A 13,975-nucleotide genomic window follows, 5' to 3' on the forward strand; every position below is an offset into this window, starting at 1 on the left:
CAGTTTGTACTCATTACATAAACGACTTAAATGGTTCTCATTTTTAGCACATTGTCATAGATTGAGAAAATATAATCGTGGAAAGATATGAAAAGTTTGAGAAAAAAAATCTTTGAGATTTGTTGGAAATTGTCCGAAAATCATGTTGTGAACTTTACGACAGAAGTTTGTACGATGTTTGAAATTGAATAGTAAGTACAAATAACTTTCACACATGGTTCAATACTTCAAAGCATTTTCGTATACTCCAATAACATTTTATAAAGTTATATAAGAAGAAACATAACTTGGAGTTTTCAAAAATCTTAGTGTAGTAATTTGAACACATCAATTTCTCTAAGATCGATGAATAAACGAATCAAATTGAGTACCTAAAGCAAATCAAGTTAGAATTTAATGGATTGACTCTGTTGGAATCAACCTAAAGACCCCTTTCAGCAAGGCGCCAACCAGATTCGGCCAACGACGGTGCGATTTTCATCGTAGGCCTCGGCTATTGTGTCGATGCCCAAATGGTGAAGGGCGACCGATCCAAAACCACACAATGTTTGGTGAAAAGTGTATAAAAGTACTAGGCCCTGGTGAAATTGCAAACAGTAGTCAGTGCAATTTCCTTCCAAACACATTTCCTCGTAGGCGAGCGGCGTCGGCGTAGAAAGGCGAAAGGCGATAACCATCGCTTAGTTTCGACTTCAACAGCAACATTAACAGTAGTAACGGCAGAAGGAGCAACCGAAGAACTTTTCCTTCTCGACAGAAACGGTGAATAGTGTTGACCAATCAAATGGACTGTGAATAGAGTGCTCTCGCAGAGGAACCTTGAAAGTGTGAACGGTCGACGAAAATGTGGAAAATTGTAAGTTCCGAAGCGGGCTTTATGATAACCCATTCTATGCTAATGAGCTTGTGTGACACCAAGTGTTGAACTGTTGCACGGCAAAGAAGGTCAAACGAGAATAATTGGTTAAATACGATCCAGATGTTTGCGGGTGAATGGTGCTAAGGAACACAATGGTTAAAAGACTGAAATCAGTGAAGCATGTGAATATTACGAGCCGATTCAAGGATTAAGGAGAAATACAAACAATATGAACAAACTGACTGTAATAAAATAAAATAATGTCTAGTGATCAAATGAAACTCAGAAGCTGTGCAATGAAAAAACTGTAAAGCTGCAAAGTTCAATCATCGGAATCATTCGGAATTCGATAATCGAACACCGTGCCTGCAGAAAACGAATTGATTTTTAAACAATGAATAATAAAATAAAATGTGGTGCAACACTCGTTTCGATTTGTTACATGATAAACGCAGCCATGTAGTATACTATTTAGTTGCAAGTTGCTGTTTTTTGATATATTCGCAATAACAACAGCGAAAATAACGTTTTGGAGAAAAAAGTAAAAGATCGCCTTTCTAAGTAGTTTCAAGAAATGGCAGTCAAACAGTGTCGAATTAATTGAATAGCAATTGATCCAAACTTTCGATGAGGTTTTAAGAATCTACACTAGGACGAATCAAAATTGAAAAATGTTTTAAAATCCAATCTCCCATATCTATCTTATCATCCTTAACATAAAAATAGTGTTCTGTGATTTTTTTTGCTTTGTCGGTGGTCATTTGAAGGTGGCCTAGAGACAATGTAGGTTTTATATAGGGAAATTACTATGGACAAATTTTGAAAAATGTTCAAAGTACGTTAGTACTGTAATCTAATTACAAACTTATCATTGAATAATAACTCAAAATCAGAACCTCAACTTAGTATAGCAGTTAAATACTATAAAAATAAAAACTACACATAAGGGAGGCGATTTCAAAGTGTATTGATCTCAGGAGGGCGAAAGTCAAATAAGTTTGGGAAACACTGTTTTGGAAGGTTCTCGTTCATAATGACCCAGTATTTTTGTAGTGGGCAATATTCCGGAGTGATTGGAATGAAATCGACATCATTCGCCTTAAACCACTCTAGAACGTCGTTCGTGTAGTAAAGAAAGATCGTCGGATTGTCATAAGCCTTCAGGAGAAATAGAAGCAGTTTTAGCAAACACTCTCCCATTCATGGTGTTGCGGTAACGAAGGTGTATTCCACTTTCCGTAAGAAACGGTCCAATAAATAAATAAGGCAATTTTGGAAGTTTTTCGATCCCCACTACCCCCCCTAAGATTTTTAAAATGAAAATTAAAAATAATTTGTATGGCACGTAAGAAATCTCAACTTCCCCCCCTTTCTTCCCATAATTCCTTATGTAATTAATGGAAAGCCCCTAAGTAAGTCGCATGCAAAATCAACAACTTTTTGGTGAACTTCGATATCTTCTGTGTTCAAAAGTTCTTGGTAACATCACACTTATCATTGGCAGTCACTTACAGGTTTCGAACCGTTTTCAGATACCAGGCACCGTGGAATTTGCGATTCTCAACATTTTTCTGATTCTTATTCTAAAAGTGCTTGTGCATAACTTTTGAACGCACGCATTGTTCTTTCGTCACCTTTTTGGAAACCTTTGCGTACCTGACGAAATAAACTCAAAGCGTGTAAACAAACACATATAACTATTCATTTATTTAGTTAACATCTAAACAGATAACACTGAATCCACAATTTCACGCCACAATACTCGGTTCGTGGCTGCATCTCTCCATCCTCGGTTCTGCACCACGCTCGCCAAATCGATACGCACTTGATCCGCCCACCTAGCTCGCTGCGCTCCACGCCTTCTCGTACCAACCGGATCCGAAACGAACACCATCTTTGCAGGGTTTCGGTCTGGCATTCTTGCAACATGCCCTGCTCATCGTATCCTTCCAGCTTTGGCCACCTTCTGGATACAAGGATCGCCGTAGAGTTGGGCGAGCTCGTGGTTCATCCTTCGCCGTCACACACCGTTTTCCAGCACACCGCCAAAGATCGTTCTAAGCACCCGACTCCAAGTGCTCGCAAGTACTCCTCGAGCATCGTCCACGTTTCATGTTCGTAGAGAACTACCGGCCTTATGAGCGTTTTGTACATGGTACATTTGGTACGGGTATGAATCTTTTTTGACCGTAGCTTCTTGTGGAGACCACAGTAGGCCCGTCTTTCACTGATGATGCGCCTTCGTATTTCACGGCTAACGTTATTGTCAGCCGTCAGCAAGGATCCAAGGCAGACGAACTCGTCGACCACCTCGAACGTATCCCCGTTTATCGTAACACTGCTACCTAGGTGAGCCCTGTCGCGCTTGGCCCCTCCAGCTAGCATGTACTTTGTCTTGGACACATTCACCACCTGTCCAACTTTTGCTGCCTCGTGTTTCATGCGGGTGTCTTGGTCTGCTACCTTTTCAAATGTTCGACCGACAAGGTACATATCATCCGCGAAGCAAACAAATTGGCTGGATCTCGTAAAAATCGTATCCCGGCTGTTGAGCCCGGCTCTCCGCATAACACCTTCTAGCGCAATATTTAACAACAGGCACGAAAGTCCATCAGCTTGTCGTAGTCCCCGGCGGAATCCAAACGAACTGGAATGTTCGCCTGAAACCTTCAAACAATTCTGCACACCTTCCATCGTCGTTCTTATCAGTCTTCAGAGCTTCCCGGGAAAGCTGTTCTCGTCCATGATTTTCCATAGCTCTACGCGGTCGATACTATCGTATGCCGTTTTGAAATCGATGAAAAGGTGATGCGTTTGAACTTGGTATTCACGACATTTTTGGAGGATTTGCCGTACAGTAAAGATCTGGTCCATTGTGGATCGGCCGTTACTACAGGTGACAGATGACGGAAGATGATCTGGGATAATACTTTGTAGGCCGCATTCAGAACGGTGATCGCTCGAAAGTTCTCACAATCTAACTTGTCGCCTTTCTTGTAGATGGGGCATATTACCCCTTCCTTCCACTCCTCCAGTAGCCCAGGGAATTTCAGGAAATTGTAAGCACAAAAACATCCTAGCTCGTATCAAGAATCTAACCCACTTTCAGCATAGCTTTGCTTCAAAACCACTGACTTCAATTCAAGGTTAGGATAAGGCTCAGGTTGTTTGAATCTCATGCAGAATTGTTTTAGGTATTTTTGACAAAATGAATAATAGATCCTTATTGGGGGGTCATGCACAAATTAGGTCATGCTTCAAGGGGGGAGGGGGTTAGGTACAGCTTGACAAGTATAACCTGGGTGTCAATTCTAGAAAGGTTCGAGGCAAAGATTCTACCCCATTACCCCGAATACCATTAATTCTAATGACATTACCCCGAAATCCGATATCACAGGGAAATATCATCAATGTTATCTTGTCAAGATAATTGTTAATTCGGGGAAAAAGTATTCGGGGTGATGGAATTTGATAAAGTGGTACATTCGGGGTGATGGCATTCGGGGTAATGGGGTAGAATCAAGTGCATCGTAATAGTTGATGAAACATTCGTAGAAAACAGATCCTCTTCAAAAATACCAAGCGTATTTTTTTGGCGGAATTCTGTTAATTTCCTTGAATCTTCCGAAAAGCCTTCTGAAGAATACCTCTAGAAAATATTTCACTTCTACCAGTTGAAAGTGTTCGATACTATTACTGAACCCATCAGAATTGGTCGAGTTTTTGTGAAACTATTTGTATCCTCGATAGCAATGCTTCTTTGCGCTTTAACCATTTCATTTGCACGACTTTGATCGACTTTTTCTTTGTGAAAAAAAAACGTTTTTTATAAAAAGTGCTTCAAGAAACAATGTTGCAAATAGGCTGATTGTTTTTAATTGTTTTATAACTTTTTAGTTTTTTTTTTTCAATAGTAAATTGATAGTTTATCAGTAATTTTACTATTGAAACAATTAGAAAACTTCTGAATTAATGTGATGAGTATGGAATGATATTCTAATTCTTATTGCATAGTAATTATTCTATTTAGTTTGTCCCAAGTTCGTTGAATATCAATGAAGCACTAGAGCAACTATGAGATTAAACATCTCAAATGTAATTACATATCAAAGCCACGTAGACAAATTGACAGGACTTATAAAAAATAGTACGTTGATCAACAAACAAATCGTGACGCCTCTCAACATTTTCGGATCATTGAATGAGAAGAAACAATTGAATTTCTCCTGCAACTTGATATTTAACGTTTCTTTTCGTTTGCTTGTAGCTCTATCTATTCGCGCTCGTATCAACACATTACCTGGAAACAAAAGCGACAGGATCGTACATTGATAATGTCATCGAAGAGCAGCATAGGGTCATCAATGAGATGAACCAAAATTTTACAGATTTGGAAAAAGCTAGTGAAAAACTTATCAATTTGGGTACGTTCGTTGGAAGTCACAAGGTGCCACCTAAAACCGTCAAAATTACCAATACTGTTGCGGTGAAGGTTCCCGTGCCATACCCCGTGAAAATCCCACATCCTGTGCCTGTACCAGTTCCAGTTACCAAAACTGTCCCCGTTCCGGTAACGAAACTCATTAAAGTTCCCGAACCATCCCCTTCACCAACACCAACTGCTTCAAGTTATGCCACCACACCAGAGATAATTCCTACAGCTGTGGCTCTGACAAGCAGATCGCTGGATTCAACTGGGGCATCACAGCTGCTCTCAGGAGAACAAGAAACGGCCCATTCAAGCACTAATGAACAGGTTGAAGAATTCGTACGATCTTTTCCAGTGCATTCGGTTTACGATGTTGGATCGGACTACAATCCATACATGGGAAATCGATTAGCAATAACCAAACAAGTTGGATCGGCATCGGAAGTGCATCCCACAAAGCACCGTGAGTCGGATCTCCAGCAATTGCACGAATACCGAGGTCCACGGCAGAAATACGAATCAGGCAAGCATCATTATCCAGATTATCGATCATCAGCCAAGCAGCAAGCGACTGCAAGTCCTTCTCATGCATATCATGAATATGCTTATTCTGGAGGAAACTCTGAGACAGCTAGTCACAAGTTTCATCCCGAAGTTATCCCAAATTCCTATAATTCTCCTACAAAATCATCTTATTACTCAAAAGATTATGATAAGTACCCCACCCCTAAGTTTCCCCGACCAACAAGTTCTTCATACCCCACTAGTCCCACATTCAGTACTCAAGAAGCTACGTATGGCGATGAAGAGCAACATTACGATGGTCATGACTATAAATCACGTCAACAAAAACCATCACCCACTTCAGTAGCTTATCAAACCGTTAGAGAATCTTATCCTCGTTACGAAAAGCCAAATTTACAGCACTATCAATACCAAAAACCTACAGCTGAAAGCTATCACAACAACTACGAAAGGGAAACCGCAAGTGCGAGTCATCCTCAGAAATCTCAAAAGTATGCAGAACACTATCAAAAACCCACAGCTATGAGCTACACTACTAAACATTACGATGGAGAGCATAGAGAAATAGCTGAGCCTTCTGCACATTACAAGCAATACGAACACCATAGCGAATCTTATCTGACACGCGATGAATCTTATCCTGAGCATAAAGCTCCATCCGAACACTACGACTCTCATGACTCTTATCCTAAACCTAGTGCCACTCCAGAGACGTATTCACAATACGAGTCCAAAGAACCAGAATACGTCCCTCAAGAATATAAGACATACTACGCCAAACCAACTCCGGTTTCCGAAGCCCTCACATACCTCGAAGAGAAAGAACCTTCACGCGACACAGAGCACGTTGTTCATGTAAAGCCACAAAACTATCACTACGAAACCCTCCAAGACCATAAGACTCAATATTCTTCAAAATCAAACAGCATCCCTTACAATTTCCCAAGCGACTCCCATTTGCACCCATCCTATTCTGAATCGACACACAGCAAGCACAAACCCCAGCACTACTATTCTTCCTCGCGTGGACATGATGAAGAACCGAAATCCGAACACCAGTACTATCACCACGCCCAGCACCACAGTCCAAGTCCTTCCCCATCGAGTCACATAACTTCCTATGATCATGCCACGGCCAGCGGAAACGAATACCACCATCATCGTCAGTATGCAAGACCACCACAGCACCATCATTATGAGTCGGCACATGAAAGTGGCTCAGATATGCTCGAATCGTCCTCATCGAAAGATCACGAAGCCTACGAGCGGGCAGTTGAGCAAGATCATCGAGCAGCACACCCCAACGAATACGCTGAATATAGCCACGAGCACCTGCACCATCATCATCCTGCCGAGCGGGAGGAGGGCGGAAGGGATTATTAAAGCTTGTTGTACAACCATCAGATCAGTTCCCGAGCGCTCAACGGCCACGACGGATACACGTGACGGCGATCGACTGATAATGTAAAAACCACGTGTAATTTACTATTTATTTCACCAGCTGCCTACACCCGTCGAGCATTGTCCGCACCTATAGAGCATTGTCTCGCGCTTCTTCACCTGTGTGATAGTGAAGAAAATAGCCGGAATACGTTTATCTAATAAAATTCGATTATAACATCCCCTAATTTCCCGGTTCTCTTTCCGCGAGTATACGGATGCATGGCCGGGATGATCTACAAGCTGTGCACCCACTCGAAATGTTGACTAGTTGGTAAGATTCGTGCAAATTGTATTCGAGATTTGCAAGTATAAATTCTGTTAACGAATTGGAGCAATAAAGTAATAATTTATCTAGTGTTAGGTGGCGTTGAGTATCTAACTTTGTCTCGAAAGAAATACCCAACAGATACAGTCCAAAATTCTGCACATGGAATAGAATAAAAGGTGGGAAGAAATCATCTCATATTCTTTAATTTATTTATTAGTATCATTTCAAACATTATATTCATTTCTTATATCTAGGTGTTCTGTGTTGTTAGACAACACTATCATCCTAATTTGGTAAAACAAATTTAAGATTTTATTAACATTTTGTTAACAACATATTAAATTTCATTTGCCGTAGCAGTTCACAGTTGATTTCACCTGCTTATAAGAAAAACAAACACGTTTTCAATTTACTTAGTTAACTAACTTAACCTAAATATATAACGCATTAATCGTGGCAATAGAAGGTTGTAACGATTTTTGCCTGAAATTATAAATCATGTTATTTGACATTTGTTCCAATGTTTCAACATTTTATATTTTCTACGTACCGCAAATCCGGGGGCAAATTGATCGTTTTTTTATAACTTTTTGTTGTGTTGTCCTACAGAATTCAAAAATTGTCGAATGAATTTCGACAAAACCAGTACTCTATAGATCTTTTTCTGTTTATGTAATCGATTTTTCATGAAATAATATTTAACATATAATAAAAATAGTTTAAATATCTAAATATTAGAATGACGCACTGGGGCGAAATTGATCACCATTTAAAAAAGCAGATTTTAGAATTGAAAATTCCCCTATCTACTAAATTTGGATCTCCTGAATCTGAAAATGATGTCAAAATTCTTATAACTCGAGTATTTCATCAGTTTATTGCAAAATCAAACTTTGAAAATCTGCCTAATATGCCTAAATGTAGGCAATTTCCCTTGAAATAAGCACATTATTTGAGAATAAACGATTTTATGAGCAAAACACTATACTTGCTATGCTGTATGATATCATAAATGAGATCAATAGTTCATACTAAAGTTTACACAACATTTTAAACACTCATAGTTGACATGTAGGCAGTCCCGTAGCGTGCGAGTGGCCAGGTTGGCACCCGCCAAGGGAGCCAGCCTAAAGGAGGCGCCAAAATGCGTGAATCACTCGGTTAAATTCTCAAAGGTGCATATTAGATTAGGGCTTATTATTAGTAACAATTTAAAAAAAATAGGACATAATAAAGAAACATACAAAACAGGTTTTGAAATGCTTTAACAAAATATGCAATAAGTATTTCGAAACATGTTGTTCATTCCTATATATATTTTTAAAGTTTGAAGTTCAAATAAATACACATAAATTAAGTTTGTTAATGCGAAGAAACAAAGATTTGTATCATTCAGATTTGTCTGTATGCTAAAAGTTAGACTGTATGTTTCGATCACTCGTTTTTTTTAGTAAAGTTACAAGAAATATTTTCACAGAATACTGAACATGAATCTAAGATTATCCTGAGTGGGATCCACGAAATTATGGGCAGATTTTCAACAGAAAATTGGGCAATATTCTCACAGAATCAATTACATAGCATAGCATAGCATAGACTGACTGTACATGTCAATGGTTGCTACTCCGTGATTGATCGGAACTGGTAAGAATTGCACTGGGATCCAAATGAATAAGGGATGGGTGTTTCCGCTTACTCTCGAAGTGCAATTTTAGCAGATCTAATATTATTGATCAATAACGGCGCCGGCCAAGTCCTTACAGTCAGTTGGGATGGGGAAGGAATGTTAGGGTGTAATGATTGTTGCTTCTAGAGACCGAGAATACCTCTGCATCTCCACAATCACGACGGGAAGGGTGTTTATTAGTGACGGAGGAAAAGATCTGGGAGTCACCTCTGGTCGATGATGCGATCCATGGACAAGGGGGAAATATACGACTTATATTTAAAGCTAGTGTTGTATTTTTGTCTCGAGAAGTTTTTGGTAGAAGCTTTAAAAAATACGTCAACATCTATAATGTCGAACAATTCAAAATAAGTTTCTATTAATAGCGAAAACTGAGAATTACATGGATATATTTTAAATCATATGAAACAGGAATAATGCCGACACTTGTAGTGACGAACTATACATAGTTTGTTTGAAAATTACATATGAGTATTACTGTGCATTTTGTCTCGATATGGTAGAAGTTTTAAAAAATACGTCAACATTCGCAATGTCGAACAATTCAAAAGATAATTTTTAATAATGTCAAAAAGAGACAAATATATGTATATTGAAATTGTATAAGAAAAAAGCATAATGCCGACACTTATAGTGACGAACCATACAAAGTTTGTTTTAAAATTACTTAAAAGTTACGCTTTCAAGAAAATATGTGTTATCACAAGCATGAAACGAACTCACCAGTTGGTAATCCTCGACTGAACACAAAACTGACATTGACAGCAAAACTTCTTGGCAAAACAAACTGTCTTGCTTGTGCCTTCCAAATACCTACCCAGCAAGACGCACCAAAACAGAAAAAAAATCTTTGGCGACGAAAACACGCGCGAAACCGTGAGCCAAATCTATCGGACGACGCAAAACCGAACTGTCCTGCTTGGGCTTCACGAAGCACTACCCAGCAAGACGCTCCGAAACTGATGGCGCAGGTGGACAAACGGCAGCAGAGAACAGCGTACGGGAATCGGGATAGGAAAGCACGAAAAGATAAACTCGCGAGACATACTTTTGAACAACTTTTATTTAATAGCGAAATGAAAACACGTTTGGACGCATCGATGAGAAAAACAGTAATCTCGCAATATTCTCACAGAATCAATTACAAGATTCTAAGCAGCAGGCTCTTGCTTTTTCTTGATCGGTCTTTCACATAATTCTAGGTGTCATTCTGATATAATGTTGCGTATTTTTTCATAACTCTAATTATTTTGTAAACTGCTCTATACCTAGACGAAAATTCTTACACCAGACATAATTCCAGAATTTGTAATATATTTTAACAGCAAACTTCATCTTGCCATCAAGTAGTCTGTTGAAAAACGCTATGGATCGTCCCATACCTCCCATAATATCCTGGGATTTTTATACACACAAACTCGTTGGAACCCTTGACAAACAAAACGGAGAAAAAATCATTCAAATCCGTTGACGTAAGCCATTTTGTCACATACAAACACCATTTCATTTTTATTTATATAGATAACCGTAAACATGTTCTACACTAGCTGAAACTAGTTTGTTTAAAAAAAATGCGGTGGAAAAGTTGAATGTTACTATTTAGAGTTCTTCATTAACATTATTGTTAATATTTGATCACCTTTCAAGAAGTTTGCATGATTGACATTTTCCATGTTTACCTTCTCTTCCACCGTAAAGGTTCTTGGAAAAAACTTTAGATTTTTTGTGAATATTTCCATTTTTCGATATCTCACTGTGAAGAATGCTTTCAATTTGAATAGTAATAGCAATTCCTTGAAAGTAAATTGAAAACTCTTCGATATATTTCAAATATTTTTTAATTGATTTACAAACAGCAGTTTTGCAATAAAGTTTCTAAATAATGTCTTGACTACATCTACGCAAAATTTCAAATAAAAATATTTCCTCTTAAATCCTAGAGAATTTTCTTTGCTTTCTATATGAATTTCCTAAAAAATGATATTTCTATAAATGTCCAAAGAATCTAATCCATCCGATCATATCTCAGAAAATATAACAATTTTTCCTTTCCAATTACTATTATGAGGTTGGTCTTTGTTTAAGAATCATACTTTTGTAAAGGATTTCTATGGCTTTCGAGTTGTATTTCTGGCATAAGCTCTAATATTCTTTCCAGTTATTCAGAGCGAAAAGTTTTAAAACTCTGCTTGAAAGCAAAAAGTCCGACATGAACAGCAGAATTTCTTCAAAAATTTGCATTTCACCAAAATTTACAAATTTTGTTTGAAACATCTAGTAGAAACTGTACATTTGTTCTTAGCTATATAAACTCAATATTTCTTCGGAATTTGTCAATGCATCTTTCAGATATTATTCAATTGTACTCAGAAAATTTTCATTAAAAATTATAAGAATACTCGTTTTTTCTTGCAGGAGATTTAGTCAATAATTTAATATGTTCTGATTTCAAGGGAATAATATAACCTTTTATGACACTTTTGACGATTTTCATAAAAATTCTCGTAGAAATCGCTCAGATTTTTTTTTTGTTGAGCTTTGATTAAGAGGCGCTGAAATGGAGGTCCGCCAAGGGCGCCATGAAGCCACGCTACGGCTCTGCATGTAGGCACGGCACCAGTGGATTGTTTAGCATCGACATTTCCAACTGTATTGCTTGCACCTTTAAAAAGTGTGAATATTCTATGCAAAACTGACACTTATTAAAATGAAATAGTTCCAAATCATCATTTGGCATCTATTAACTTAACAACATGGAATGTCTTTGGTGTCAACGAAACCTTCAGCATCCTTGGGAGGAAATGTTTTTCGGTACCGACCTGATCAAATTCGCCCCAGTGATCAATCAATCAGCCCCCGGTTTACGGTAACTCATTAGTACTATACCAGGGAGGAAGCTTCAGAATCATTTCCAAAAATTTATTCTGAATTCTCTGCTGAGCTTTCTTCCTGGTATCATAACAGCTAGTCCATATTGGAACAACATTTAACATGGATGGTCTGAAAATTTGTTTGAATATCAAAAACTTGTTCTTAAGACAAAGTTTTGACTTTCTATTAATAAGGGGATAGAGACATTTTACATATTTGTTCCATTTGGCTTTAATGCTCTCAATGTGATTTTTGAAAGTTAAATTCTTATCAAGGAAATTCCTAGTGATACTAACATCTACAAACCAAACCATGCAACTGAAGATGTTTGGGTTCGATTTCCGGTTGGTCCAGAAACTGTTGGTAAGGTAAAAAGGTGTAATACGCCCCCCCTTAAGGAATAACTGCTCACGGCGTGTATATGGGAAAGGTTTATCACAAAAAATGGGCATCGCTGAATCTTTCACCGCTCAAAAATATAGGTTTCTAGCTTTCATTTGACATGTTCCCCAAAAAAATCCACCGAGAGATCCCGAACATTTTTATTTATTTTAAATTTTTGTTCCTTAGAGTACATTATTTTTAAGTGTAATCATTGTGAAAGACAGTTTCATTGGTCTTAAGCTCGGTGAAAGTTTCAATTCCAAATAAAAACTCATAAAATAAATATACGTACATATACATGAGGTTCAATTTTGTAAAAAACAAAACTGTCCTATGTGATTTTGAGGATTTAATGAGCCATAGGTCACTTATCCGATTAGATGTGTTGGAAGTTCAACTGTTGGACACTTATTCATACTGTGAAAGTATATCGATCCGAGCATTATTTCCTTTCATGAAGAATATATCAAATTTCTTCTTCTTATATCTGACATTACACCTCTGCTGAAACATAGTCTGCTTCTCAGCTTAGAGTTCGTTTAGCACTTAGTTATTTCTTTGTCAATCAACCGTGATTTCATAAATTACCGTCCGTATTGGTTTATTATGAGGTTCATTAAGAGTAAAATCGATCAACATTACAACAGCTCGCGAAAGGGAACGAAATATGCTTGCACATACGTCCTTTACCCCAAGCTTCAGCAAAAAAAACATCAAAAATCTCCATTGGGGCACCCCGGAGTAAGTGACAATCCAAAGAATTTTTAATAGTATTGAAATTATTTTGATGTTCTTAACAAATAGGACAACATGAAACATGGATATTTATGTGATTGATGGCAACGGTAAGTATTATGAGGTAGATTATCAAGTTAAACTTCATGTGTCCCACTTGCCCCGCAGAGTAGAGTAACTGCAATTTACAGTAGATTTTTAAGACTTTCTTCTGAGGGTTTCAATATTGCTGTTTGCGTTTGACGTGCAAATCCAGTCTAACTGAGCTTCAATCGCGGAACCAGTTACCAACGGATACTTAGCAACCATGGTCCATATCACCGCCAACCTAGCAAAGAAAATCAATCTTTGACTTCGCCTCCCTTGTTAAAAATCTCACCGCATTTGGTGTTCCCGCATTTGATATTTTCATTTCAAACGCACACAGCAATATCTCCCAAAGATACCTTCCCATTCGTTCGCACATCAGCAGATACAGGGTTCATCATTTTTTACGTCGGTATTTGAAAATTGAATGAATTTAAAAAAATATCAATCAATTTCTATTTATGAGGTATTTTTATTCCATTTAAACCGTTGTAATTTTTTTGGGCTATTTCATGAAAACAACATAAATCAAGTGGCTGCATGTCGTAGCAAAATGAGCTTTTTTTTGCTGCATTTCTCATTACCTTGTGAAGCGTTTTAGGGGGTTTTGCGATGATATCTGCACAAATGACTTCCTTAAGCTTGTCAACAGTTCAAGATTTTCTAGCATACGCTTTGCTTTTCGAA

At 37.9% G+C, this 13,975-nt stretch overlaps 1 protein-coding gene across 1 annotated transcript; it reads left to right on the forward strand.

Moving 5' to 3' along the window:
* The first annotated feature begins 579 nt into the window (after positions 1-579).
* On the forward strand, positions 580-7,614 carry LOC5571422 (LIM domain-containing protein A). The gene is made up of 2 exons (XM_001659624.2): positions 580-856; positions 5,127-7,614. Exons 1-2 carry the CDS (start codon positions 845-847, stop codon positions 7,194-7,196), a joined length of 2,082 nt encoding a protein of 693 aa, XP_001659674.2. The 5' UTR covers positions 580-844; the 3' UTR covers positions 7,197-7,614.
* Positions 7,615-13,975: the final 6,361 nt, after the last annotated feature.

This window comes from Aedes aegypti, chromosome 2 (assembly GCF_002204515.2).
Source record: "Aedes aegypti strain LVP_AGWG chromosome 2, AaegL5.0 Primary Assembly, whole genome shotgun sequence".
Classification (NCBI taxonomy): domain Eukaryota; kingdom Metazoa; phylum Arthropoda; class Insecta; order Diptera; family Culicidae; genus Aedes; species Aedes aegypti.